We start from the raw sequence: 27292 nt of genomic DNA, 5'->3' as shown, positions 1-27292 counted from the left end.
AACTAACTTCTAACACTGCTGGCCTGTTTCACTCACTTCATAGTGTTGTACTTCTCCTCTGTCTCTCTCTCAGTCAGACTCTTCTCCAGGGTGCCCAGGTAGAACGGGTTAGGATGCTTCATCCTGGAAATCTAAGGGGAGGGGGGAAACAACATTGGTATTTGACAAAACCCAGTGTATCACTAAATATCGTGCTCTCCTAGCAGTGTGTGTGTGTGTGTGTGCACTTTGTGTGTGTCTGTCTGTCTGTCTGTCTGTAATTGAATAAAGTGTGCCGTGGAACATAACTTTTTATAGATATAAGGATGAGCGACGCAACGGGGGAAGGAAGGTTAAGACCCTACCTTGAAAATGCTCCCACTGCCTCGACTCCCATCAGATCCTCCAGAACCCAGCGAGTCTCTCTGGCCGACCAGCTTCCGGGCCGAGTCCGGGGCGGAGTGCGGACTGAGTCCAGTCGGCCTTCCTACACCCCCGTCCGACTGTCCCTCGCTCCCGCTGTCTGACTGACTCCTCTGGGGGCTAGGTCTCCGAGCGCCTCCTCCAAACAGGCTCCAGCCCACCACCTTTCCTACTCCCTGGGCCGAGGAGGGCGGCTTCACGCCCCCGGCCAGCTTGCTGAGGACAGGAGACGAGGCAGCCAGGGTGTCTAACCTGAGAACCACAATGGAAACTTTTTGTCATCCTCAATTTGATCTATGCACTTATTTATACACAATTATTTTATTTCTGCACTTAAAAAAAAATAATTAATTAACGCACAATTGTTTTTTAAATTGTCAAACTAAAAACAACCTGTCATGGGCGAAGGAGGGGAGGAACCAGTCAGCACAGGAGAGGCAGGGGGCAGGCGGGGCGGCCAGGCGTTCCTCCATCCCTACGTCCAGCTCCTCCAGCTGTAGGAGGGTAGCCTTGACCTGGTCCACGTACACACAGTCGGGCCCTGGGGCCCCCGTGACAGGGGCCGCACAGCCACCAGCCTCCAGGAGAACACACTGCATGAAGTGCCTCTGGGGGAAGAGGGAGCGGTAGAAAGAGAAAGAGAGCGAGAGCGAGAGAGAGAGAGAGAGAGAGAGAGAGAGTATGGGATAACAGATGTCTGTGTGTAGTTGGTATCCTGGAACACAAAACTAGAGTCAAACGTTGGATGTCTGTCTGAGAGACAGCTAGAGGGGAAAGAGAAAGAGGCGAGAAAGAAAGGCAGAGAAAAAGAGCAAGAAATGACACAAAAACAAAAAGGTGACACTCATTAGAGTAACTAATGGAACATTGGGTCTTCACTGAGAATGCAGGATTCTATATGTCATTTTATATGTCCAGTACCAGTCAAAAGTTTGGACACACCTACTCATTCAAGGGTTTTTCTTTATTTGTACTATTTTCTACATTGTAGAACGTGCAAAGCTGTCATCAAGGCAAAGGGTGGCTACTTGGAAGAATAACAAATATAAAATATATTTTGATTTTGATTAACACTTTTTGTGGTTACTACATGATTCCATATGTGTTATTTCATCGTTTTTGATGTCACTATTATTCTACAATGTCGAAAAATATTCAAAATAAAGAAAAACCCTGGAATGAGTAGGTGTGTCCAAATGTTTGACTGGTACTGTATGCATCTGTGGTCTTACCAGTCCCACTATGAGTAGGAAGTAGCGTCCCTTGGGCTGGCAGTAGCCAGGCGTGGTACAGTGCTTGTTAATGGTCTTGTACTTCTTGGTCTGGTGGATCTGTGAGCGGTGGTGAGGGAACACCTCTCTCCAGATAACCAGCTGGCCCACGCGCTGCTCTGAAGCCAGGGGGAGGAGACAGTAGTGCTGGCAGTAGAGAGAGACGTCAAGCAGGTCCTCCTTGGGGAGGTGGTTCGCTATCAGATAGCCCTGGGGTTGGACACAGGCAGAGAGACATACACGTCGAGAGACAGAGACACAGAGTACACACACACACAGATAACACAACTGAATTTAGAATTTTTACTAACTAAAGTCGCCCCATCGTATTGGCGTGCCAGACTCTCTCTATACAAAGGTCATGAGAATGGAGACTTGAACCTAGAGAACAACCTCCTACAAATCATGAATAATTCAGCATCAATTGATAGGCTGATGATGTGTCATCCAGGGAATGCGGTGGTACAGCATGTTATCCTGGGTGATGATATCCCATCTACAGTGCATTCGGAAAGTTATTCAGACCCCATGATTTTTTGCCACATTTTGTCACGTTATAGCCCTATTCTAAGATGGATTAAATATTTTTTCCCCCTCATCAATATACACACAATAACCCATAACAGAGCAAAAAACGTTTTTTTTTTACCCAATTTATACTAAATTAAAAACTGAAATATCACATTTACATAAGTATTCAGACCCTTTACTCAGTACTCTGAAGAAGAACCTGGCAGCTATTACAGCCTCAAGTCTTCTTGGGTATGACGCAACAATCTTGGCACACCTGTATTTGGGGAGTTTCTCCCATTCTTCTCTGCAGATCCCCACAAGTTCTGTCAGGTTGGATGGGGAGCGTCGCTGCACAGCTATTTTCAGGTCTCTCCAGAGATGTTCGATCGGGTTCAAGTCTGGGCTCTGGCTGAGCCACTCAAGGACATTCAGAGACTTGTCCCGAAGCCACTGCTGCGTTGTCTTGGCTGTGTGCTTAGGGTCGTTGTCCTGTTGGGAGGTGAACCTTCGCCCCAGTCTGAGGTCCTGAGCACTCTGGAGCGGGTTTTCTTCAAGGATCTCTCTGTACTTTGCTCCATTCATCTTTCCCTCGATTCTGACTAGTCTCCCAGTCCCTACCTCTGAAAAACACCCCCACAGCATGACGCTGCCACCACCATGCTTCATCGTAGGGATGGTGCCAGGTTTCCTCCAGACGTGATGCTTGGCATTCAGGCCAAAGAGTTCAACCTTGGTCTCATCAGACCAGAGAATCTTGTTTCTCATGGTTTGATAGTCTTTAGGTTGTGCCAAGCGGGCTTTCATGTTCCTTTTACTAAGGAGTGGCTTCCGCCTGGCCACTCCACCATAAAGACCTGATTGGTGGAGTGCTGCAGAGATGGTTGTCCTTCTGGAAGGTTCTCCCATCTCCACAAAGGAACTCTGGAGTTCTGTCAGAGTGACCATCGGGTTCTTGGTCACCTCCCTGACCAAGGCCCTTCTCCCCCGATTGCTCAGTTTGGCCGGGCGGCCAGCTCTAGGAAGAGTCTTGGTGGTTCCAAACTTCTTCCATTTAAGAATGATGGAGGCCACTGTGCTCTTGGGGACCTTCAATCCTGCAGACATTTTTTGGTACCCTTCCCCAGATCTGTGCCTTGACACAATCCTGTGTCGGAGCTCTACGGACAATTATTTCGACCTCATGGCCTGGTTTTGCTCTGACATGCACTGTCAACTGTGGGACCTTATATAGACAGGTGTGTGTCTTTCCAAATCATGTCCAATCAATTGAATTTACCACAGGTGGACTCCAATGAAGTTGTAGAAACATCTCAAGGATGATCAATGGAAACAGGATGCACCTGAGCTCAATTCCGAGTCTCACAGCAAAGGGTCTGAATATTTATGTAAATAAGGTATCTGTTTTTTATTTTAACAAATGTGCAAACATTTATAAAAACCTGTTTTTTCTTTGTCATTATGGGGTATTGTGTGTAGATAGATGAAAAAAAATGTTTTCATCCATTTTAGAACAAGGCTGTAACATAACAAAATGTGGAAAAAGTCAAGGGGTCTGAAAACTTTCTGAATACACTGTAAATAATCATGTAACTGGCTCTTTCTTCCTATCCATCCAAGGGTGTCTGTCTGTCCCTTCTGTGAAGTTTCAAGTTTCACTGTGGGCCCAGGTGTGTGTGTGTGTCTGTGTGTGTGTGTGTGTGTGTGTGTGTGTGTGGAAAGGAGAGCGCCCCAGCAGATAGTTGTCAGGTGAGTGTGTGTGCGTGTGAGACGACACTCAACCTTGTAGAACAGACAGGAACCCAGTGTCACGTAGAGACGCCTCGTGCCATAGAAGTCCTCTGACTGCCAGATGGAGAGAGAGAGAGAGAGAGAGGGAGAGGGAGAGGGAGAGGGAGAGGGAGAGGGAGAGAGAGAGAGAGAGAGAGGGAGAGGGAGAGGGAGAGGGAGAGGGAGAGGGAGAGGGAGAGGGAGAGGGAGAGAGAGGGAGAGGGAGAGAGAGAGAGAGAGAGAGGAAAGAGAGAGATGTTGAGAGAGAGCGAGAAGAGAGAAAAACTTAATTAACAGTTTTAGAAGGTCAGACATGACTGATTGAGAAGTGGATGTACTTCCTGCCGGTCTATCCCCTCCCCCTCTCTCCACCACCCCTCCCTCCCTCCCAGCCCTGCTTCATTTAATCAGCTAGAAGATGCAGCTATAAAGAAGATCTAATCCTCCATTACATGAAATATACACAGGCCAGTCCAGAAACACTCACTACTAGACCCTACACAGGGGAGGAGACAGCTGGTGGCTCCGTTTGAATGGGAATGGGGATGAGCATGACACCTTGTCTGCGTCCAAAATGGCACCCTATTCCCTACACAGTGCACTGCTTTGACTAAAGCCCTACGTAGCGATTTGACTTACCATTTCTCCGAAATCTGATGATTCAAAGTCTGAGAGAACGGTGTCCACCTCCATCTGTGGACAGGCAGATAATCAGAGAGCGTAGAAGTAGAATTCAGACGCAGCATTCTAAATCTAGATCAGAGGCTGACGTATTTCTGCATTCACAAAGGCTGCAGTCAGACATGCTCTGGACCTAGACATGGAAAATTGCCTGACAAGTCGGCAGGAGCACATGTCATTTTTACCGCCAGACAGCAGAGGGCAGCAAAGACAATACATAAATCCAACAAGGTGGGGGGGAATAAAATCCCATTAAACATATTATAGCAAGAGCAAATCGCTAAACGTATCACTGACTTGACAGCCTAAAACATCCTGTGACCTAAAAACATTTCAGAAGACGTAACAAGCGAGGCGCAAACAGCAAATGGTGAAGACATCAATGAAGAAGACATCTTAAAAGTGTTTCATCACAACCGTGGCCCAAAGTGGTGGCCCATCCAGACCTTTATCTCAGGGGGCAGAGGGAGCCAACGGACCGCTGGCAGTCCGTCCAGGAAGAGAGACCCCGATAGGTCAGGGGGCGTGGCCCCGGAGCTGTCACTCAACCTGGAAGGCTGGATGAGCTGCTGGAAGAACAGGCAGAAGAAATGGTCCAGCCTGGGGGCGTGGTCCGCCTGGCAGAATGCACTGTGGGGGAGTGGAAAGGAGCGATGGAGATAAGAGGGAGGGGGAGGAGAAAGGGATGGATGGAGAGAGGGATGGTGTGGTGGAGGGAGAGATGAGATGAAGGGGTGGAGGAGAGAGAGGGAGGAAGCAAGGGGAGGGAGGGGGACAGAAGGAGGGAGAAAGAAGTGGTTGGTTAAAAGAAGCCAACAACCTGTTCAGGTTTGATGTAACAGTATGAATGACCTTGCTTCAAATGAGAAGCCAGAAAGACTGGGACCGCTTGAACCAGGAAATCAAACCGGTGTCCAAAATGGAACCCTATTCCCTATACAGTGCACTACTTTTGGTCAAATTCAGGATGCATCCCTGCTGACAGCACAACAGACCTGTCCAGAGAGCCGTGCATCACCTTGAGAGTCCTCACTGCACCTCCCACTACCGTCTGCAGATACAACAGAGGAACCCTGGGGAAGAATACGAGGGGAAAAACAGTCACATCCACGAGGAGAAGGCCAGAAAAAAAAAACTCTGAACCTCAGCTACTTACCGACCATTTTATTGATCAAATATTCTGGAAGGGACACAGCATTTAGCTGACATACGGGATTGGCTGAGACAGCGTATTGAATATGGAAGCATGCATTGGATGACTTTGCTTTGTCGGTACCTCTCAGCAGGCAGGGCGATCACCAGCAGGTTGTTGCTCTCCTTCCAGTAGCCCACATGGACCAGCTGTTTACTGAGCAGAAGAGAGGAGCTGAGGAGAGGGGGAGGGAGGGGGGGGAAGAAGGGAGGAGGTAGAAGGCAGAGAAAAAAAGGAGGGAGTGGGAGGAGGAACAGGTGCAGGGGAAAAGACAGAGGTAAAATACAATCACGGCATGAATTAATGGATATATTTTTTTTTTTAGGACTTTGGTAGATCTCAGAGCCGCTTGAAGTGGGTCTGACTGGTGACAGGTAGAGATCAGTCAGGAGTGGGTGGGTGGGGAATTTTCTACATTACCTGACTATCTGTCCTCCAGTGACATTCTCCAGCATGTCAGACAGAGTGAGAAAGATCCCTCTGACTCCCTTCAGCTGGCTGGACGCCGCAGACACTGGGTACTGGTACAGGATCTCCTGCTGAGGGACCAGGAGGCACACACACACACACACACACACACACACACACACACACACACACACACACACACACACACACACACACACAGTCCGTTAGAGAAAAAACACAGGGCAGGATCTAGGTATAGTCTTTGTCATTAGTATTCTCCACACCATGCTGTCTGCTATGAAGGGTGTGGAGCGGTCCACTTCGGGGGGGGGGGGATAGGGCCTCATAGCCATGAATAAGGAATAGGGCCTCATAGCCATGGAAACAAGGACAAAAGCTCTGATAATTCTTACAATGACAGACATTCACCTCTGGGTCACCAGCACACTAGCCTCGTGGAGAACCAGGTTTCCCTAAACAGAAAGCCTGGGGGAAGTCCATGGCACAAAAGCAGCCAAAAAAAGGGGTGGGCACCCAGTGTAAATCAGTGACGCCTCACTACATGTCAAACCAGTGAAATCCCTTGCTTGGTTGGAGGTGCTCACTAGATTATTTTCGTAGGTGCAACAGTGAGTGAGGATGGCTGTGAAATCGCAGATTAAAATCCTGTTAAAGTATGTTGATGTATGCCGTGTTGGTGGTGAACCGTACGCCTGGAACAGGAACAAACATCATGTTTTGCAAGGTAAATTGTCTTTATTGCGACCGGACTACACACTGGCTTTAGAAGAGATAACGGGGCCTGTCACGCAGTGCATTTCCTGTGTAATTTGTTGTGTACCAGCCAAAGTATACCAATGCGGTCACAATTCACGGTGATCTATGAGACACGCAACCATTCTCATCGATGGGGCTGTAATGGAGCAGGTTGAGAGCTTCAAGTTCCTTGGCGTCCACATCACCAGCAAACTATCATGGTCCAAGCACACCAAGACAGTCATGAAGAGGGCACGACAAAGCCTATTCCCCCTCAGGAGACTGAAAAGATTTGGCATGGGTCCTCAGATCCTCAAAAGGTTCTACAGCTGCACCATCGAGAGCATCCTGATGGGTTGCATCAGTGCCTGGTATGGCAACTGCACGGCCTCCAACCGTAAGGCACTACAGAGGGTTGTGCGAACGGCCTAGTACATCACTGGGGCCAAGCTTCCTGCCATCCAGGACCTCTATACCAGGCGGTGTCAGAGGAAGGCCCTAAAAATTTTCAAAGACTCCAGCCACCCTAGTCATAGACTGTTCTCTCTGCTACCGCAAGTGGTACCAGAGCGCCAAGTCTAGGTCCAAGAGGATTCTAAACAGCTTCTACCCCCAAGTCATAAGACTCCTGAACATCTAATCAAATGGCTACCCAGACTATTTGCATGGCCCTCTTTTACGCTGCTGCTACTCTCTTATTATCTGTGCATAGTCACTTTAATAACTCTACCTACATGTACATATTACCTCGACTAACCGGTGCCCCCGCACATTGACTCTGTACCGGTACCCCCGTATATAGCCTCGCTATTGTTATGTTACCTCTGCTCTTTAATTATTTGTTACTTTTATTTATTTTCTTTTTAGGTATTTTTCATAAAACTGCATTGTTGGTTAAAGGCTTGTAATTAAGCATTTCACTGTAAGGTCTACACCTGTTGTATTCGGCGCATGTGACAAATAAAATTGGATTTGATTTGGGGAGTTTCTGCCATTCTTCTCTGCAGATCCTCTCAAACTCTGTCAGGTTGGATGGGGAGCGTCGCTGCACAGTTATTTTCTAAAAAACTGTTTTTGCTTTGTCATTATTGGGTATTGTGTTTAGATTAATAAGAAAAAAACATGTATTTAATTCATTTTAGTATGAGGTTGTAACGTAACAAAATGTGGGGGAAAAAATGAAGGGTTCTGAATACATAATATCAAAATATAAATTCACAAATAATCCTAAAACTAAGTAGGAAAATAGCAAAAATCCCCCTGCCTGCACACATTTAAAGGTTCGGTATCACATTTTAGGCTTGAAAAAGACAAATCTAAGTTACTTCAAATAATTTTAAATCACAGAATATTTGTTGCAGAGGTTGTAAGAATATCAGATAGCATCCCGTTTTGAAAAAGAAATAGATTTTAGACAGGGTATGGACTCTATGCCATGACATTCACACATCTCGTAATGCTCCCAGTGTAGTACCATGTAAACCACGTTGACGGAGGTATGACGGTACACTCTAGTCACGGTATTAGTGTAGTTTCACTGTCATTGTAAGACTCAGGGCTGACTTGCAAAAAAAGACCTTGGTCTCAATGGGACTCCCTGCTAAAAGAAAGGTCAAACCCCCCCCCAAAAATAGGGTGTCATTTCGGATACGCCGCGAGACAGAGCGGAAAAAGACTACGCCAACTCTGTATTTAGGAGCCACCACAGAGAACAGAGAACAGGCCTAAATCACAGGGCAGAGAGAGGAGAGAGAGCTTGTCTGAAATGAGGGTGTAGCTACTAGTAATGTTCCCTCCAATTTTTTCCAGCACTGAGCAAATTTCAGGTCTGCTGAGCGCAAACTTGAACGGTGTGAAAATTCTGTGCAACTTCCGTGGCCCGTTTACTGTAAACACTGAGGCTGTACCCGCTTTGAGTTACAGTTTTAACAGTGACCAAGTAGGCTACTGTGGCTATTTGACCGTAATGTAGGCCTACCAGAGTGGCCTACCATCAAAAACAATGGCGAAAATACATCCCATAACATTTTAACATGGAAATAGCTGTTCTATCATACAGCCAACAGTAGCAGCCAATGGGTGGTGTTCAATGTAGGCCTACATTCCATGAGACTTTTGAAAAAAAACATGCAGGGCTTGACATGAACCTGTTTATCCCCCTGTCTTTCAGGCAAGGAGGTGACTGAAAATGTTGTGTTTGATGCAAGAAATCACTTTACAAAATAAAAAGCATTATTATCCCCATATCATTATTACAGAGAATAAGACAAATTGTGCTTCCCTCTGCCTATTAGCTACTTAGCTTATTCAACACTGCCGCTTTAAGACAAACAAAAAAAGCTCTTTACCTGACTCGCTTTTCAAAGATGGCTAGAAATGCACACATTTTGTGCTCTTGTTGGAAGCAACCTCTCCCCCACTGTTGACTAGAAATGAGCTATAACTGGGCTAATAACTCACTAACTAGCAAAGAATATGAACAAATGTGCACGTTATGCATATCTTGCTTTGATCTCAAAACAAGCACATCTACTCGGGACAGCTCATACTGTAGCCTAAACAATCCAGTTCAAAGTGAATGGCACAGATCCATATATGGCTATGGCTATTTGCATATAGGCCTACCGCAGCTCTGATTGGTTATGTAGAGTACGGCCTGAGTCATGCCTGTTAATGCAATAGAATCCTACTCCAATGCGCTCTTAGTTTTGCATACTATGTCTTGCATAGTTAGTTTTGTTATGGTACGTTACATTGAAAGTGGCTAATATCGCATTGATTCGATCACAATTCCCACAGTAGAACGAAATGTTGATAGTGTTAACTAAAGGGGAAAACTCTAGAAAGTTGAGTGAAGTACAGTCTAGTGCTTCTCTGCGTGGGCTGATATTTCTTCTGCGCAGAATTGCGAGGGGAACTGCACGTGTGGGAACATTTGGCTACTAGTCTACCTCCCCCACAGAGCAAGAAAACAGGAGCCCTGGATCAGCACTTCACTACAAATCCTCTGACCTCGGTGCTCTGCTCCACAAGTGCCAGTTTCCCAGACACAGATGAAGCCCTCCCCTGGTCTAAACAGCATGATCAGTATAGAACCTCCATTGAAAGAGATTTTTAAGTCCAACAATAAACATGAGCAGTGTCAGGGAAATTATGCTGCTTTTCTTGGTATTATTTATCCGATTACTATAATGGTTAACTTATGCTGCAAGGATAACCTAGGCTGGTTAACCTGTTGGAGCTAGTAACATAAGCATTTTGCTGCACCTGCTATAACACCTGCAAATCTTTGTACGCTACCAATAAACTTTGATTTGATTTATGTATCGTCAAAGGATAGCATCTAGAAGCCTGACTTTCTCCACGTTTTGTTACAGCCTTATTCTAAAATGGATTAAATCGTTTTTTTCCCCTCATCAATCTACACACAATACCCCATAATGACAAAGCGAAAACAAGTTTTTAGAAATTTTAGCAAATGTATAAAAAATATAAAAAGAAAGACCCTTTGCTATGAGACTCGAAATTGAGCTCAGGTGCATTCTGTTTCCCTTAATCATTCCTACAACTTGATTGGAGTCCACCTGTGGTAAATTCAATTGATTCGACATGATTTGGAAGGTACACACCTGTCTATATAATGTCACACAGCTGACAGTGCATGTCAGAGAAAAAAAACAAGCCATGAGGTTCGAAGGAATTGTCCGTAGAGCTCCGAGACAGGATTGTGTCGAGGCACACATCTGGGGAAGGGTACCAAAACATTTCTGCAGGTTTGAAGATCCCCAAGAACACAGTGGCCTCCATCATACTTAAATGGGAGAAGTTTGGAACCATCAAGACTCTTCATGGAGCTGGCTGCCTGGTCAAACTGATCGAGGGAGAAGGGCCTTGACCAGGGAGGTGACTAAGAACCCGATAGTCACTTTGACAGAGCTCCAGATGGGAGAACCTTCCAGAAGGACAACCATCTCTGCAGCACTCCACCAATCAGGTCTTTATGGTAGAGTGGCCAGAAGGAAGCCACTCCCCAGTAAAAGGCACATGACAGCTGGCTTGGAGTTCGCCAAAAGGCACCTAAAGGACTCTCAGACCATGATAAACAAGATTCTCTGGTCTGATGAAACCAAGATTGAACTCTTTGGCCTGAATGCCAAGCGTCACGTCTAGAGGAAACCTGGCACCATCCCTACGGTTGGGATTGGGAGACTAGTCAGGATCGAGGGATAGATGAACGGAGAAAAGTACAGAGAGATCCTTGATGAAAACCTGCTCCAGAGAGCTCAGGACTTCAGACTGGGGCGAAAAGTTCCCCTTCCAACAGGACAACGACCCTAAGCACACAGCCAAGACAACGCAGGAGGGGTTTCGGGACAATTCTCTGAATGTCCTTGAGTGGCCCAGCCAGAGCCCGGACTTGAACACGGTCTAACATTTCTGGAGAGACCTGAAAATAGCTGTGTAGCGACGCTTCCCATCCAACATGACAGAACTTGAGAGTATCTGCAGAGAAGAATGGGAGAAACTCCCCAAATACAGGTGTGCCAAGCTTGTAGCGTCATACCCAAGAAGACTCGATGCTGTAATCGCTGCCAAAGGTACTTCAACAAAGTACTTGCAAAGGGTAAAGGGTCGGAATACTTATATAAATGTAATATCAGTTGTTTATTTTTTATACATTTGCAAACAATTCTAAAAACCTGTTTTTGCTTTGTCAATATGGGGTTGTGTGTGTAGAAAAACAATTGAATCAATTTTAGAATAAGGCTGTAACGTAACAAAATGTGGAAAAAGTCATGCGGCCTGAATACTTTCCAAATGCACTGTACACACACACACACACAGAGAGGAACTGACTTTGTTCTTCTATTCCTACTTCTGCTTCTCCAGTGGTGTGTGTGTGTGTGTGTGTGTGTGTGTGTGTGTGTTGGATGCTGTTCGATCTGGAAGCCTACCAGAGAGGTAGTTCTGTTCTCTAAAGCTTCTGCTTTTGTCAGAAATAGGGGTGGCCATTTTTTGACTGTTCGAGCACTCACATGATCTATATTTTTGTACTCGAGTACTCAATGAAAAAATAATAACCAATTTAACACAAGGCCCACACTGGAAAACAATATGTGTGCATGTGTGTTTAAGCCAACCGTGCGCAACAATGCTTAATTTATCATAAATATTACAGATATCAAATCCTAACTGCTAAATAGCCCCATATATAGTATTTTCAGTCAATAAAAAAGCAAGTGCCATTTAAGATGAATTTATTGAAACCATAATATCAACTGGTTATATTTTACCGTGGAACACAATCTTCAAAAAGGCAGTAACCTCAGCAGTGGCCTTTGCTTGTGGAAGCCTATGGCTGTGCAATGGCATAGCCTTGTTTAGTTCATTTAGCAGACAAGACGCTCTTACTTCCTGAGCCCTTATCACAGTCAAGACACACCTATTGTATAGTAAAAACAAAAAAAACATGTTGTAATATAACGGAATAAAATAGAGCAGAATATTTTTCCAAATGAAAAAAAAAGTTGCCAGTGTGAAGTGATGCGCATCTCGCGTCTGGCACAGTTATCCTCAAAGAGTGATCATTTGAAACGGGGCTCAATTTGGCCATTTTAAAGAATAGAAATCGGAGTTACAAACGAAAATAATGTATTCTTTTCCCTATACAGACATTCGATTTAGGTTATTCTGCCGGTTGTTTGGAATTTTCTAAATGAATTAACACGGCATGGTGATGAATTACGGCCACGGCATCTGTTTGGTGCTTAACGATTCTGATAAATACTCTTGTCTTTACCAAACTTGCATATTTTCAATGGAACCGGACTATGCTTTGTGGGGTTATAGCCTAGGATAACCTATTCTAAAATGGCACAAAAGTTCGCTAAGTAGCCTAAGCAGAAAATAGACGGGGCGCAATTATTTCAAAACTGCAGCTCGTTGTTGGAACACATATTTTCCTACTTCAATCAACCAGTCCATTTTGAATTTGTAATAAAACTGTCATCATTTGGCAGTGAATGTAGCTAGTGTATTTCCCATCAGTTAAATACGTTTTTATAGGCATTTCTGTAGGCCTAACAGGAACTTGTGTGCGCACTCGGCACAAGTGTGTGGAGGGAACGGTCGGAACGCAATTGAGTGAATGAGACACGGGAGGAGGAAAGGGAATTTAGGGAGAAGAACTGTGTGATGCTTGGCTTGATTTCTTTTTTACAAATGGAACACTAGAGTCAAAGCAAAATAATGTTGTCTTCCAAGGCAAAAATTGTATTTGCCTATTCGTGCAGCCACAAAGCACATTCCACCAAAAAGTTTGACAGTATAAAAAAGAAAAAAAGGTGATCTCTGGTTAATTAAAGATCGAGCTTTGACGTCTGTTTGAGTACTCTAGTACTCACACCCATCCCTAGTCAGAAAACACAGACTGTATACCAACAAAATAGGTTGGTTGTTCTAAGTCCACAACAATGCTTTAACACATCAGGAGACCCCTTTGAGGTCTGGGAAAGAAGAAAAAAAGAATATATATATATTTTTTTTAAATCGAAGAAACTTCGATTTTGGGTGTAGTTACCCTTAATTCAAGTGCACACCAGCCAGAGATCGTTGTTCAGTTAGTGATGTTTCTGTAGCACTTAGGTGATTTCAGAGTTTGCAAAACAAATGGCCACTGGGTTGATGCAAATAGTCATATCATTCTGCCAGGTAGGCGTAGGCTACTTTGTAGTTAACATTTAATTGAAGACGCTTATCTGATGATGCTAATGGCTACACAAAGTGTAGACGTGTGTGCGTGCGCAACACACACACACTGGGGAATTCCTGTGCCTTTAACAATACATTTTTTTTATATTGTCGAATTCCGTTTTAATGTCTGAATTCCGTGATTCCGTCCACAACACAGAACTGATAGGGCCCTATACTATCTCAAATGAACGATGGGAAAACAAAACGAACAGATTGCGCCTTTACCGTAGACTTGCGCTGTGAATGTAAAAAAAGGTTGCTTTTAACCAGACCTTGGCTCAGATGACCCTACCCCCAGTCCTACACTTTTATCTATGGCCTCTGGTCTTTAGTAGTGCACTACATAGGGTATAGGGTGCATTTCGGACCAAGTCCAACTGAACTAACCTCTTCCAGGGGGGAGTCTGAGTCCAGTTTGAGTGACAGGTACATGACAATGTGAGGGATGTGTCCTATAGACATCTGGAGCTCCACCGTGTCCTCGCCCCACAGCAGACGCACCAGCTGGCTGACTGAAGGAGAGGTCCTGAGCCTGGGAGCAGAGGACACGTCCACACCTCCCTCCCCTGGTCCTCCTGGACTGGCTGTCTCCAGGGTCAGCTTCACCTGGGAGGGACGGAAGGGGAAAGAGAAAGCAGGAGAGAGAAACTAAGACCTAAATTCATCATCATCATCATCTGTATCTTTTCATCACATTCTAAAAACAGCCATTCTGCGTTTTCCCTTTTCAAACACTGTAAAAAGGCGGTAGGTTCTGAGTTTGGCTACAAAACAAAAGCCAGCAGTGAGTTTGTACGACTCTGGAGAATCACAGTCGGACAGAATCGGCAGGGGAACTACACTGTGAACATAATATGGCCATAAACAACATTTAATCCAGTCCATTAGGGCTGCTGCGTAATTTATTTGGCCTGGTGCTAAAAGCAAGAAGGGTTCATGTAGACAGTGCCATCAGGGATGAGAGTCATTAAGGAAGAGAGGAAGTAGATGCGATTCCTTCAGGAAGAGAGGAAGTAGATGCGATTCCTTCAGGAAGAGAGGAAGTAGATGCGATTCCTTCAGGAAGAGAGGAAGTAGATGCGATTCCTTCAGGAAGAGAGGAAGTAGATGCGATTCCTTCAGGAAGAGAGGAAGTAGATGCGATTCCTTCAGGAAGAGAGGAAGTAGATGCGATTCCTTCAGGAAAAGAGGAAGTAGAGTAAATAGAAGAATGGTGATTGTCAGAGAGAGAAAGATGAAGAGAGAGAGAGAGAAATAGATTATATTCCTGATCACTGAAAGAGAAGCAGCAGGGATGTGTAGGTGTGTGTGAGAATCAGAAACAGATCCTGCCGCAAGGCCCAGAACAGTGGCAGAAGAGCGCAGCACAGCCCTCTGTCATCCTCAGAGCTTTTTGCACGACACCACCATTCACACAAAGATAAGCAAGTGCACTAAAGACAGGCACGCACATGGAAACACGTAACAGTATGGTGGAGAGATGCATGCTACCTACCACAGATTTACAGATGGCTTATGTCTGTGCACTCTTGTATTTCAAAAGGCAATTATAGCCCAAATGCATACATGTGCACACTTGTAGAATACTATAGCCTACACACGCAGACTTAAACAAACTGTAATACAAACGTGAAAAAGAACTGTGTACACACACACACACATACACACACACACACACTGCTGGCTCTGGGCAGTAACCTGTCAGCACTAAAGAGGCCTGCTAAGGACTTCTGGTTGACGTTAATTGAGACGAATCAGAACCAGGTGTGTGTGTGTGTGTGTGTGTGTGTGTGTGTGTGTGTGTGTGTGTGTGTGTGTGTGTGTGTGTGTGTGTGGTGCATGCGCAGGACTGTGACACTGGAAATGGTCTGACTCTCTACCTCTCCGAGAAGTGTTCACACTCCTAATGGAGTTAAAAATGAGGTAGAAAGTTCATGCTTACACCAGTCCAATGCTTTCAAATCGTTGAAGGGTTTGTGAGCAAGTCCTTTACAAGGACTACGCATTTATTCACTGTATTTTCCCCTCCCTGTGTTTTGAATTCATCCATCACTCTAGGGTGAGGGCCAGCACATCTCCAGACACTGTCATCAGAAACCCACAAACCGTTGAGCAGCGCCAGGGCAGGCGCCAGGCCTGGCCCGGACGCCATCTTGGCTCTGCAGGGAACAGTAGCCTGTTATTAGAAGGGCCTAACGGTGATGAGTGAGTCCTTCTGACACTATTCTGCACACACACGCGCGCACACACACACAAAAATGTAAAATGTCATAGAACAAATTCATTTTACAATGAATAGAATAGTACAATAGAACCTGCCAGACAGGCTGAAGGGCTGCGGTACTACATTCTCTCATGATAAATAATGGAGATGTGGTTAGGTTGGAGGGTGCTCTCAGTAGATTCCTGCCTGCTGATGTCAGTGGGCCAGATAGACAGAGAGAGACAAAGGGACATAGGGATAGACATAGGGATAGAAATAGAGTGAGAAAGAGAGAGAAAAGAGAGAGAGAGAAAAGAGAGAGTAAAGAGAGAGAAAAGAGAGAGAGAGAAAAGAGAGAGAAAAGAGAGAGAGAGACAAAGAGAGAGAGGGTAAAGAGAGAGATACAGATAGACAGAGAGAGACAATTGACACATATACACATACATACACATATATATATATGAGAGAGAGAGGGGAGACAGAGAACGGAAAAAAGGGAGAGCGAGAGAGAAAGGGAGACAGAGAAAGAGGAAAATAGTGAGAAAGAGAGAGAAAGAGAAGAGAGAAAATAGAGAGAGTTGGGAAAGAGAGAGAGCGAGAGAGAGGGGCGGGGAAAGAGAGAGAGAGCAAAGTACTACTAATGATACTATACTATGAGGTCAGGCAGAGGGCATGGCGGTCCAACCTCAATACAAACTGCTGCTCCGCCCATATAATTGCTACTGTCTACCACGCTTTACCTGGGAGGGCCATTCACACACATGACCACATACATACAGCCAGCCAGACGCTCACGTGCGCACACACACACACCACCGAAGTTTCCTCTGACTATGTCAGTAGAGCTCTGTCCGACGAGAGACCTTGCTGTTTTTTCACATCTCTCTCTCCTCTTCCTCTCTACAGTGTAATTTACTATCTGGCTTTCCACGTATTCTAATCAGCTGTGCTTTCAGTGGCTGCAGCATAATGGTCGTTTTCCTGTGTTTTCTCAAACGACTCCCGCCGCAGTCTGGCCTCTCTCGCGCTCTCTCCTCGTCGGCAAACGCCATCACTCCCGCCGACACTCTGTAATTTACAAATTCCTCCTTCTTGAGGCCCTGTTTTGACCGTGTGAGGAGACGAATTTGGAAAAAGCTTGAGCGGTTTTCTGAATGGCGATCAAGGCGTCATTTCTCCGACTTGGACAGTTTTCCTTATGTAGATAGGTGGTGATTGTTTCCTACTATATACGTTTTGACAGCCGAGTGAAGCCAGATGGCAATGGAAAAATACTTCTATATTAGGCAAAGCGGCATTCTACTTCACCATACATTCTACAATGGATTTACAGAAACTTAAATACCACTTTCTGGATGCAGGGAGCAAATTAAATACGAAGAAACATCATCTTCCCAAGGCTTAGTTAGAAGAGCAAGCCTGAACACGGACACATATTGAGATTAGCTGGGGGGTTTTTTATGGGGGGGGGGGGTTAGCTTGGTTTTGTTAATTGATTCATCGTCCAAAGCAAGATAAGCAGCCGGTATTCTGACTTGAGATCCACACACTTATCTTGACATTTTATGCATGCTACACGTCTCACATTGACGTCAATGAATGATTCACCTGAAGGTTCGAGTTGCACACTTTTATCTCAACTGAAATCGGGCCACCTCAGGGCATTCCAGCCTTATGAATCTGTCCAGAGCAACAACATCCATGTGGCTTCTAATAACACATTCCAGTGACCTCCAGGACCTCTCTTTGAACATGTGGGACAGTGGAGAGCTCTTGACTCACAGTCTCGGTCTGCCTTTGCGTGTGTGTTCGTGTGCGTGTGTGTGTGTGTCTGCCATGAGTGTGTAGACCCCAGATTGTAACACTTCTAAGCAGAACGGACGTGTTGGTTCGGGGGGAGGGAGAAAAAAATGAGTTTGTCTGTAATTGAGTTCATGTGGAGGACTCCTCTTTCTTTGGCTGCTGTTTCTGTTTCAGAGGTTGCGTCCGAAACGCCCCAGCATGCCTCGTTAATAATGTGACTAGGGCTCATAATACAACACAACAACAAGAAGATCTGTTGAAGGTCTTTCGCATACTTTCATATTTGCAGCGTTTCAATTTTTAATACACTTAACTTCAGAAACACACCACATAGTAGAGCATAGTTCTCTAACTACTGTTCTTTTAATATGGCAGTAAGGAGTTGTGTGGGTGGTCTTGGACAACACACACACACATACTAGAGCTGGGCGATAGGGACAAAAATCCATATCGATAAATGGACTAAATTAATAGGATAACGATATATAGAAAAATACATTTATGACGTTGATAGTCCCATGTTGCTCGTTTGGTAGAGCATGGCACTTGCAACGCAAGGGTTATGGGTTCGATTCCCATGGGGAACCAGTACAAATATGTATGCACTCACTACTGTAAATCAATCTGGACTAAATTACTCAAATGTAAACCACTTTTTTAAATTTTGTATTACCCTTTAAACTATTTAACTAGTTTGAATGTTGTAGCTATAAATTGACCCGTCACGAAAACTTGCCACAGAATTTCTGCCAACCAATCACAGCGCTGCAATGGATAGCAACTGTGGTCTAGTTCAGACACCTCGGTCGAGCACACGTTTGAAACACATGAAAGCCAATGACGGCAGTGGGAAAACCTCACCGTTTTCTTTAAAAAAATGTATTGTTTAAATGGTTAAATAATTGATCAGTGTGCCAGTGGTATTTGCTACTGTGATTCCTGAAATGCATGTTGATGGGAGTATTTTTCAAATCTGAAATTATACTTTTGTTACATTGTTTGCTAGCTCAGCTGGTTAGCTAGAGCTCAGTCTCATTGACCACCAAATGTAGCTAGCCATGTTATTAATATATTCCATCAGGATACGAATTGAGAGCACTAGTTAGCATCAAAAGTGGTTATTAGCTTTGACTGCATGCTGACAGTAAACTCAGAATCATTCGGTAGCAACACTACAAACATCATTTTACCAGGTTCCTGTGAAGCAATTGTAATGACAGTCCACCACAACAGACCCAAGAGTTTCCTGTTTAGCAAGGGGTAGTCTGTGATTAATTTCACTGTGCATTAAAAATACAGTTTGAGATCATTGTGAGGGGATTTTGCCAGTGGTTAGGAGGAGGAATTGGTCTTCCTGGGAATATATTGTCTGAGGTTGCAACAGTAACCAAGGGGGGCGGGTTTAGTGAAAGGTAAATTGTCCCATTAACAGTCACCCATATTATTTTTGGTTTATCGTCCAATAACACACACACACTCACCTGGGTAGGACCAGGGATGCAGGACAGAACCCTCTCAATGTTCTCTGTGGTAACATCGACATCGTCTACTGCTACCAGGTTGTCACCTGGGACGAAGAAGAAAGTGTCACTCACAGCGTCATGTTACATGTAGACAACTTAGACTAAAGGGTAATAGTGACATTTCTGTAAAAGTACTTTGCTCCACATTGTGTAACCTGTTCAGAAATAGTATAGTTTTGTTGAGGAGCACAGTGTTTGGCATGACAAGGAGTGGCAACTGGCAAAGAGTGGAACGTATACAAAACAGACCGGTATCCAGTCAAGAGATACAATCCACAGATCTAGGAACAGCCAGCTGTCCTGTTGTTTCTTTTTGTAAAACAACGAGTTTCACCTGCCGCTGTGCAGACTCGTGCCCGTTCCAATCAACCCTAACACAGATTTCACCTTTGTTTTTTTCAGTTATTTAACTAGTATAATTTCTTTAGCATGGACTGGTAGGCTACATGAAAGTCATGGCTTTAAACACTAACTCATGTGGATACTCTTTAGTGTTCAGCAGTTTCGTTTTTTTGCATTCCTTGGGCTGCCCAGAACAACCGTGCCCAGCTCAGCCTCTACAAACATCAAAACTATTTACTGTAAAACACAACGTTATAGGTCTAACTTTATTTAATATAAATGGTGTCAATAAAATAAATGTATTGCATTCTATACAATTTCTATACGACTGATCACAGTGGCTGCGTCTGAAATGGCAAAAGTAGTGCATTACATATAGAGAAAAGGGCGCCATTTTGGACGTATCCAGAGTGATGGTTTTGTATACTCACCGATCAGTATCTGTGCACACTTGACGGCCGGGCTGTTGGGCACCAGGCCGTGGACAGTGATCCTCTCCTCCCTCCTCCCTGCGGGGTCTCCCTGGCCCCTGCCCCAGGACGGGCGATGCACCACCCCCAGAAGGGCCTCCAGTAGACCCCCTCTCTCCGGGGGAGGAGGGGAGCAGCTCCCCAGGCGTTTGGGGTTCAGGTAGAGAAACACGTCCTTCAGCTGCTGGACCATCACCCCCACCCTCTGCCCCGCCTGGTTTTTCAAGATGGATACTGGTCGAGATGACGAGTCTTCGCCTCCTCCGTCGGGCCCTCTGCTCTGGGATGGTCGCCGCTTCCTCCTAAGGATCCTGGACAGTCTTTTTAGCGTGGGCTCTCCTTTGGTTGGAGCACCATCAGGAAGCTTCCTGGACTTGTCGCTGATGATTTCCGCTTCCTTCTCGCTGAAGCGGACGTGATTGGTGGAGAGGACGTGATTGGCGGCTGCCTGAGCCAATGCCGCCGCTTCCTCGCCCTCGCTCAGTTCCAGGTAGAAGAGCTCGCCGTTCTTCTGGACGTCGTCCAGCCATTCTGGCTCTAGGTCGCTGGGAGTGAACCGACAGAGCATAGAGTGAGTGAAACTGTGTGAGAGCAGAGCCAAAAGGGGTGGATTGTCTGTCCATGGACTCCTTCAGACAAGGAGTATCAGGTTATTTGAGCATGAACAAGAAGCACAACTCTGGCTTGCGGATTAAAAGTATATCCTAATTATACTGAACAAAAATATGAATGCAACATGTAAAGTGTTGGTCCCATGTTTTGTGAGCTGAAATAAAAGATCTCAGAAATGCTCCATACGCACAAAAAGCTTATTTCGCTCAAATGTTGTCCACAAATATGTTTACATACCTGTTAGTGAGCATTTCTCCTTTGCCAAGATAATCCATCCGCCTGACAGGCGTGGCATATCAAAAAGCTGATTAAACAGCATGATCATTACACAGGTGCACCTTGTGCTGGGGACAATAAAAGGCCACTAAAATGTGCAGTTTTGTCACACAACACAATGCCACAGATGTCTCAAGTTGAGGGAGCATGCAATTAGCATGCTGACTGCAGGAATGACCACCAGGGCTGTTGCCAGATAATTTAATGTTAATGTCTCTACCATAAGCCGCCTCCAACGTTGTTTTAGAGAATTGGGCAGTACGTCCAACCGGCCTCACAACCATAGACCATGTGTAACCATGCCAGCCCTGGAACACCACATCTGGCTTCTTCACCTGCGGGATCATCTAAGACCAGTCATGAGGACAGCTGGTGAAACTGTGGGTTTGCACAAGCGAAGAATTTCTGCACAAACTATCAGAAAGCGTCTCAGGGAAGCGCATCTGCGTGCTCGTTGTCCTCACCAGGGTCTTGATCCAACTGCAGTACAGCGTCATAACCGACTTCAGGTGGTCAAATACTCACCTTAGACGGCCCTTGGCACGCTGGAGAAGTGTGCTCTTTACGGATGAATCCCGGGTTTCAACTGTACCGGGCAGATGGCAGACGGTGTGTATGGTGTCATGTGGGCGAGCAGTTTGCTGATGTCAACGTTGTGAACAGAGTGCCCCATGGTGGCGGTGGGGTTATGGTATGGGGAGGCATAAGATACCGACAACGAACACAATTGCATTTCATCGACGGCAATTTGAATGCACAGAGATAGCGTGACAAGATCCTGAGGCCCATTGTCGTGCCATTCATCCGCCGCAATCACCTCGTGATTCAGTATGATAATGCAAGGCCCCATGTCGCAAGGATCTTCACACAATTCCTGATAGCTGAAAATGTCCCAGTTCTCCCATGGCCTACATACTCACCAGATATGCCTCATGCAGCGTGTTTGGAATACTCTGGATCGACCTTGTACGATAGCGTGTTCCAGTTCACGCCAATATCAAGCAACATAGCCATTGTAGTGGAGTGGGACAACATTCCACAGGCCACAATCAACAGCCTGATCAACTATATGCGAAGGAGATGTGTCACGCTGCATGAAGCAAATGGTGGTCACACCAGATACTGACTGGTTTTCTGATCCACGCCCCTACCTTTTTGTAAAGGTATCTGTGACCAACAGATGCATATCTGTATTCCCAGTCATGTGAAATCCATAGATTAGGGCCTAATGAATTTATAGCAATTGACTGATTTCCTTATATGAACTGTAACTCTGTAAAATATTAGAAATTGTTGCACGTCACGTTTATATTTTTGTTCAGTGTAATTTGGAGCATATTAGCCGCCATCATAATATGACAGATTAGTCTTTCTCATTTCCCCACTTCAATCCCCGTCTAAAAATGAATATCGCATGACAGATGCTATTCAAACGGGTTAGTAACACAATTATACTACTGTACAACTACTGAACCTCTGTTAAACAGCCAAAAAGTACGATAGTCCATCTTCTGCATTCTGTTCTGGATCAGTGTTTAACTACAGTCAAGGAGAGAGTGGTGACTGAAAAGCACATTTTTTTTAAGAGGACAACCATCATGTACAGGTGTAAAGGTTTATAACATACAACGTTGTTATAATTTGATAATACTGGAAAACCGCCCCATTTGCATGCCGTTTTATTATCCCTAAGCTTCTCTCTTACTCATTCTCAATACATTTCTGTTCCAATTTATCATGTGGCATTTGGGGGAAGAAAGAAAACAACAAGACTGGAGAAAGACTGGATATTGTTTGTTTTTTAGTCAAGCAGAGAAGAAAGAGGGAAACCCACACCACCACCCCAAGAGAGAAAATGCCCCCAACTCTGAGAAAAAAGAAAAACAGAAAAAATTAAACCAGGCATTTTTTCAGTCGGTCAGTCTCCCTCTAAATTAAGCTGTGTCGCCTCTGTGGTAGGCTCTTGGAAACCACATCCATAAATTGACTAAAGATGGTGAATAGCATATCATTATTTATGAAGGTTAAGTTTCCAAATTGGAAACAGAAATTTCCCAAACTTTGAAAGAAAAGAGTTTTGCTTAATCCATCTTTTCTCTTTCAATGCCCTCTGCATCCCAAATGGAACCCTTATCCCCATTTATAAACTGGGTGGTTCGAGCCCTGAATGCTGATTGGCTGACAGCCATGGTATATCAGACCATATACCATGGGTATGACAAAACATGTATTTTTACTGCTGTAATTACATTGGTAATCAGTTTATAATAGCAATAAGGCACCTCGGGGGTTTGTGGTATATGGTCAATATACCATGGCTAAGGGCTTTATCCAGGCCCTCTGAGTTGCGTCATGCGTTAGCCGTGATATTGGTTTACAGCCCTTAGCCGTGGTATATTGGCCATATAGCACACCCTCTCCCTCTGGCCTTATTGCTTAAATATAGTGCAGTAATCTTGACCAGGGCCCGGAGGGAATAGTGCCATTTGGGACACAACCCAAGACCATGACTTTCTACATTGGACCTTCTTTGAAAGGTGAGAATGGCCAGATAAAATAGGGGAGATTGTTATATGTCCATGTCAGTGCTGCAGACAGTCTAGATAGAGCTCTGATGCAGGGCTGCACGATATGTGCCCCCAAAAAATTAAATAACGATTTAAAAAATATATATATATTGCGATTGCGATTCTTGCGATATATACTGAACAAAAATATAAACGCAACATGTACATTGCCAAGATACTCCATCCACCTGACAGGCCTGGCATATCAAGAATCCTTACAGAGGTGCACCTTGTGCTGGGGACAATAAAAGGCCACTCTTTAATGTGCAGGTTTGCTGATGTCAACCTTGTGAATAGAGTGCCCCATGGTGGCCGTGGGGTTATGGTACGGGCAGGCATAAGCTACGGACAACAAACACAATTGCATTTTATTGATGGCAATTTGAATGCACAGAGATACCGTGAGGGGATCCTGAGGCCCATTGTCGTGCCATTCATCCTCTGCCATCACCTCATGTTTCAGCATAATAATGCATAGCCCCATGTCACAAGGATCTGTACACAATTCCTGGAAGCTGAAAATGTCCCCATTCTTCCATGGCCTGCATACTCACCAGACATGTCACCCATTGAGCATGTTTGGAATGCTCTGGATCGACGTGTAGAACAGCGTGTTCCAGTTCCCACCAATATCCAGCAACTTTGCACAGCCATTGAAGGGGACAACATTCCACAGGCCACAATCAATAGCCTGATCAACTCTTTTCGAATGAGATGTGTTGTGCTGCATGAGACAAAAACCAGATACTGACTGGTTTTCTGATCCACGCCCCTACCTTCTTTAATGTATCTGTGACCAACATATGCATATCTGTATTCCCAGTCATGTGAAATCCATGGGCCTAATGAGTTTATTTCAATTGACTAACTTCCTTATATGAACTGTAACTCAGTAAAATCTTTGAAATTGTTGCATGTTGCATTTATATTTTTGCTCAGTATAATTAAGGTTTGGGGCGGCAGGTAGCCTAGTGGTTAGAGCGTTGGGCCAGTAACCAAAATGTTGCTGGATCAAATCCCACAGCTGACAAGGTAAAAAAATATATATCTTTCTGCCCCTGAACAAGGCAATTAACCCACTATTCCCCGGTAGGCCGTCATTGTAAATAAGAAATTGTTCTTAACTGACTTGCCTAGTTAAATAAAGGTTACGCATAAGAATGCATGCATGAATGAGCCTTTATAGCTTCATGAGAATATATTAAAACGTGTTTGATTATATTAAAACGTGTTTGGATGTTATTAAACAGAAGGGATACAGCAAACCCAAAATCATGCCTTCTGTTTAATAACATCCAAACACGTTTTAATATAATCAAACACGTTTTAATATATTCTCCAGTCGCTTCCAGAGATCTGCCTCGGTTGTCAAGTTATGAAGTTGAGGTGGAACTGGCAGCTGATGGAAGATGACTAGCTAACATGGTATTTTGCACAGCCCAATATTATTTTATTTATGTCTCTTCTAAAGCAAAAATATACATGTTTATCTTACTCGGACTGACTGTATGTTGATTCACTATCGCTCGTTTTGCCATGCACATTCTCCCTGTCGTCGCGCATCTGCATGCATCTCGAGCGTTCCGCCAGAATTTTTAGTAGCCATTATTCAATTTATTAAATGTGTTCGACAACGCGATACAAGGTACTCTAAACTGTAAGTAAATAAGTTCGAGCTAGTTGAATGAGCATTTGCAGTCTTTCGCCATGTTATCTGCATAATGGAGCTTCAACTATGCCACGTGACAAAAATTGTCTCGTTGTGGTTGGCTGGTCTTCACGTTGCCCTGACAACGTGGACGCTTTCCGTTTGCAGGATAGAAAAAAGACGAGGGGCACAGAATCACCCATCTAGCCACAAATGCACGTGCAATAAAAAGAGGTTGACTGAATGCATGTTTCAATGCAATAACTTTGATAGTAACAAAAAAATACACTACCTCTTACTGACTAAGCCTAAACTAAGCAAACGGCATAACATTTGTTGGATAGACTCTGCTAAAATTGATACAAATGTATCTCATATTTGCAGAGTATCTAATAAAATCATAAAGGTTGCAAAATCTAAATAGCTTGTTAAAATGTACACTATCTCCCTCTGAATAGATGGGCATGGATTGAGCACTTCTGTTTTCCCCGCCCCCTCCCCACGAACTGCACGAGGCCTTTAAATCCCCTATGGCATTCACAGTGCTTTAAACAAAGCAACAATAGTCAAACAAAAGTGCAATGAATGCGACAAGAAACACAAAGAAAGTCTAAATAGTTTTCCAAAACGTCTACAAAACATTTTCATGTAAACTCCCCTCATCGTTGCAATAGCATGTATCAATATACTGACCTGTATAGAAGCACACTGCGTATGGAATCAAAGTCTTCTAAATTCTTAGAGAATGGTCTGGACGTTTCCCCATCTGTAGCAATGTTAAACATTATTTATATTTCATATTTTCACGGACGGGATGAGTTCAGCATAGATTAGCAAGGCTTTCAAACGACACTTTTCCATTCCAGACAAAAGCGCAGATGGTTTAAAATGAATAGTGCCGTTTAGGACCGGTTGTCTGCCAGCAGTCTTCTTCTACATATTTAAATACATTTTAAAATATTTAAATCCTCAGTCGTGGTCCGGTATTGAAGGTAGAATCCGTGCACTAGTCAGAATGAATAGCCTGGTCTAATGCTTCTGTCGATCCTAAAAAAAACAGAATAAACTTCCTCACGTCAATCACTGACACAAGGGCACGCAGTTCCTTCCCGATGCTTTTGAAGACGAGAAGAAAGCGGTCCTGAGTACTTCTCCAGACTCCAGTCTGTTCAGCAAGCTCAGTAGCACATGCACGAGTTGAGCCGCTTCTTGTCGAGCGGGTGTACTTGGCAGGTGGCGTAAAACGCCGCCTCTTTTGCTCAATAAGATGTAGCTATGAATTCACTACTAGGCTATACAAGCCTTTGTTGTAGCACTTCATATCTATTTTGTTAATATGTATTTGTATGGTACAATTGTAACAATCACGAAAAACACGTATTGCAGTCTTTCTGAACAATGTAGATTTTATGTACAGACAAATGTATACTTCTGTTGCTTATTTTAATTGTCGCTTGTGAAGTATGTCAAAGGTGGGGTGCGGTCACAATTATTAAACAAATTATAAAAATTGAGATCTACGTTACCTACTTCGATTTATTATTAACGTTCACAAGTACATAAAACTATTACCACTCTGATTATACTCCGTTCCTCCAAATCCCCAGGGGAAACAAGGAAGGGTCATCAAAAGCAGACATCAGAAGAGTAAACTCTTCGATCACGGCCCGCTTCGCGCTCAGAAAGGAGTACTCAATCTCATCACCGTGGATAGCAAGACCAAACACTTTAGAAAGACATTTCTCAAACCAAGAACTATAAATTATAATCCCTGAATGTAGCACATTTCATTACGCTTTTCTCCAGCTCTTGTACCACGAGCATACTATTTTCAGTCATGGTGACAACACCAAATCTGAGTTGTACAGACAGAAGAAAACGCTGACAAAAGGTTTTTGTTATTTTTGTTCCGACAAAACATAATTACTCACAAAATGAATTTGACAAGTCAGATATTAAATACCCACAATGCTATCTGGTGTCACAGTCAACGCATCATACATTTCATTGGCTGAGTAATGTTGACAGTGAGAATAGTCAGCGTGGTAGCTCCTTGTGGGCGTGAAGCCAACTGTGGCTCGGATGAAAATCTAGCATCAGAGTTG

The 27292-nt window shown here is 44.3% G+C and overlaps 1 protein-coding gene and 1 non-coding gene across 4 annotated transcripts in view; both read right to left on the bottom strand.

Moving 5' to 3' along the window:
• Positions 1–26953, bottom strand: part of LOC106608879 (protein inturned) — a 33759-nt gene extending 6806 nt beyond the window's left edge. For 2 of the 3 annotated variants that reach the window (XR_006770592.1, XM_045721771.1), the window contains exons 1-14: positions 25881–26953; positions 20046–20629; positions 19231–19316; positions 14131–14349; positions 6247–6365; positions 5911–6000; positions 5630–5707; positions 5081–5264; positions 4593–4646; positions 3966–4028; positions 1635–1883; positions 796–1010; positions 345–654; positions 37–131 (exon numbers count right to left, since the gene is read on the bottom strand). Coding sequence is in view for 2 of the 3 variants with exons in the window: in XM_045721771.1 (XP_045577727.1) it covers positions 37–131; positions 345–654; positions 796–1010; positions 1635–1883; positions 3966–4028; positions 4593–4646; positions 5081–5264; positions 5630–5707; positions 5911–6000; positions 6247–6365; positions 14131–14349; positions 19231–19316; positions 20046–20629; positions 25881–25972 (2438 nt within the window). In the remaining variant the exon portion in view is untranslated. The remainder of the gene's footprint in view (positions 1–36; positions 132–344; positions 655–795; positions 1011–1634; positions 1884–3965; positions 4029–4592; positions 4647–5080; positions 5265–5629; positions 5708–5910; positions 6001–6246; positions 6366–14130; positions 14350–19230; positions 19317–20045; positions 20630–25880) is intronic. The other variant, XM_045721772.1, reaches the window with a different exon arrangement.
• LOC123743898 (small nucleolar RNA U3) lies at positions 26758–26974 on the bottom strand. Its single transcript, XR_006770749.1, has one exon. It is a non-coding gene; the product is annotated as a small nucleolar RNA U3 (small nucleolar RNA).
• Positions 26975–27292: the final 318 nt, after the last annotated feature.

The sequence above is a fragment of the Salmo salar genome, chromosome ssa07, assembly GCF_905237065.1.
Source record: "Salmo salar chromosome ssa07, Ssal_v3.1, whole genome shotgun sequence".
Classification (NCBI taxonomy): domain Eukaryota; kingdom Metazoa; phylum Chordata; class Actinopteri; order Salmoniformes; family Salmonidae; genus Salmo; species Salmo salar.
This window is presented reverse-complemented; position numbering and strand designations above follow the sequence as displayed.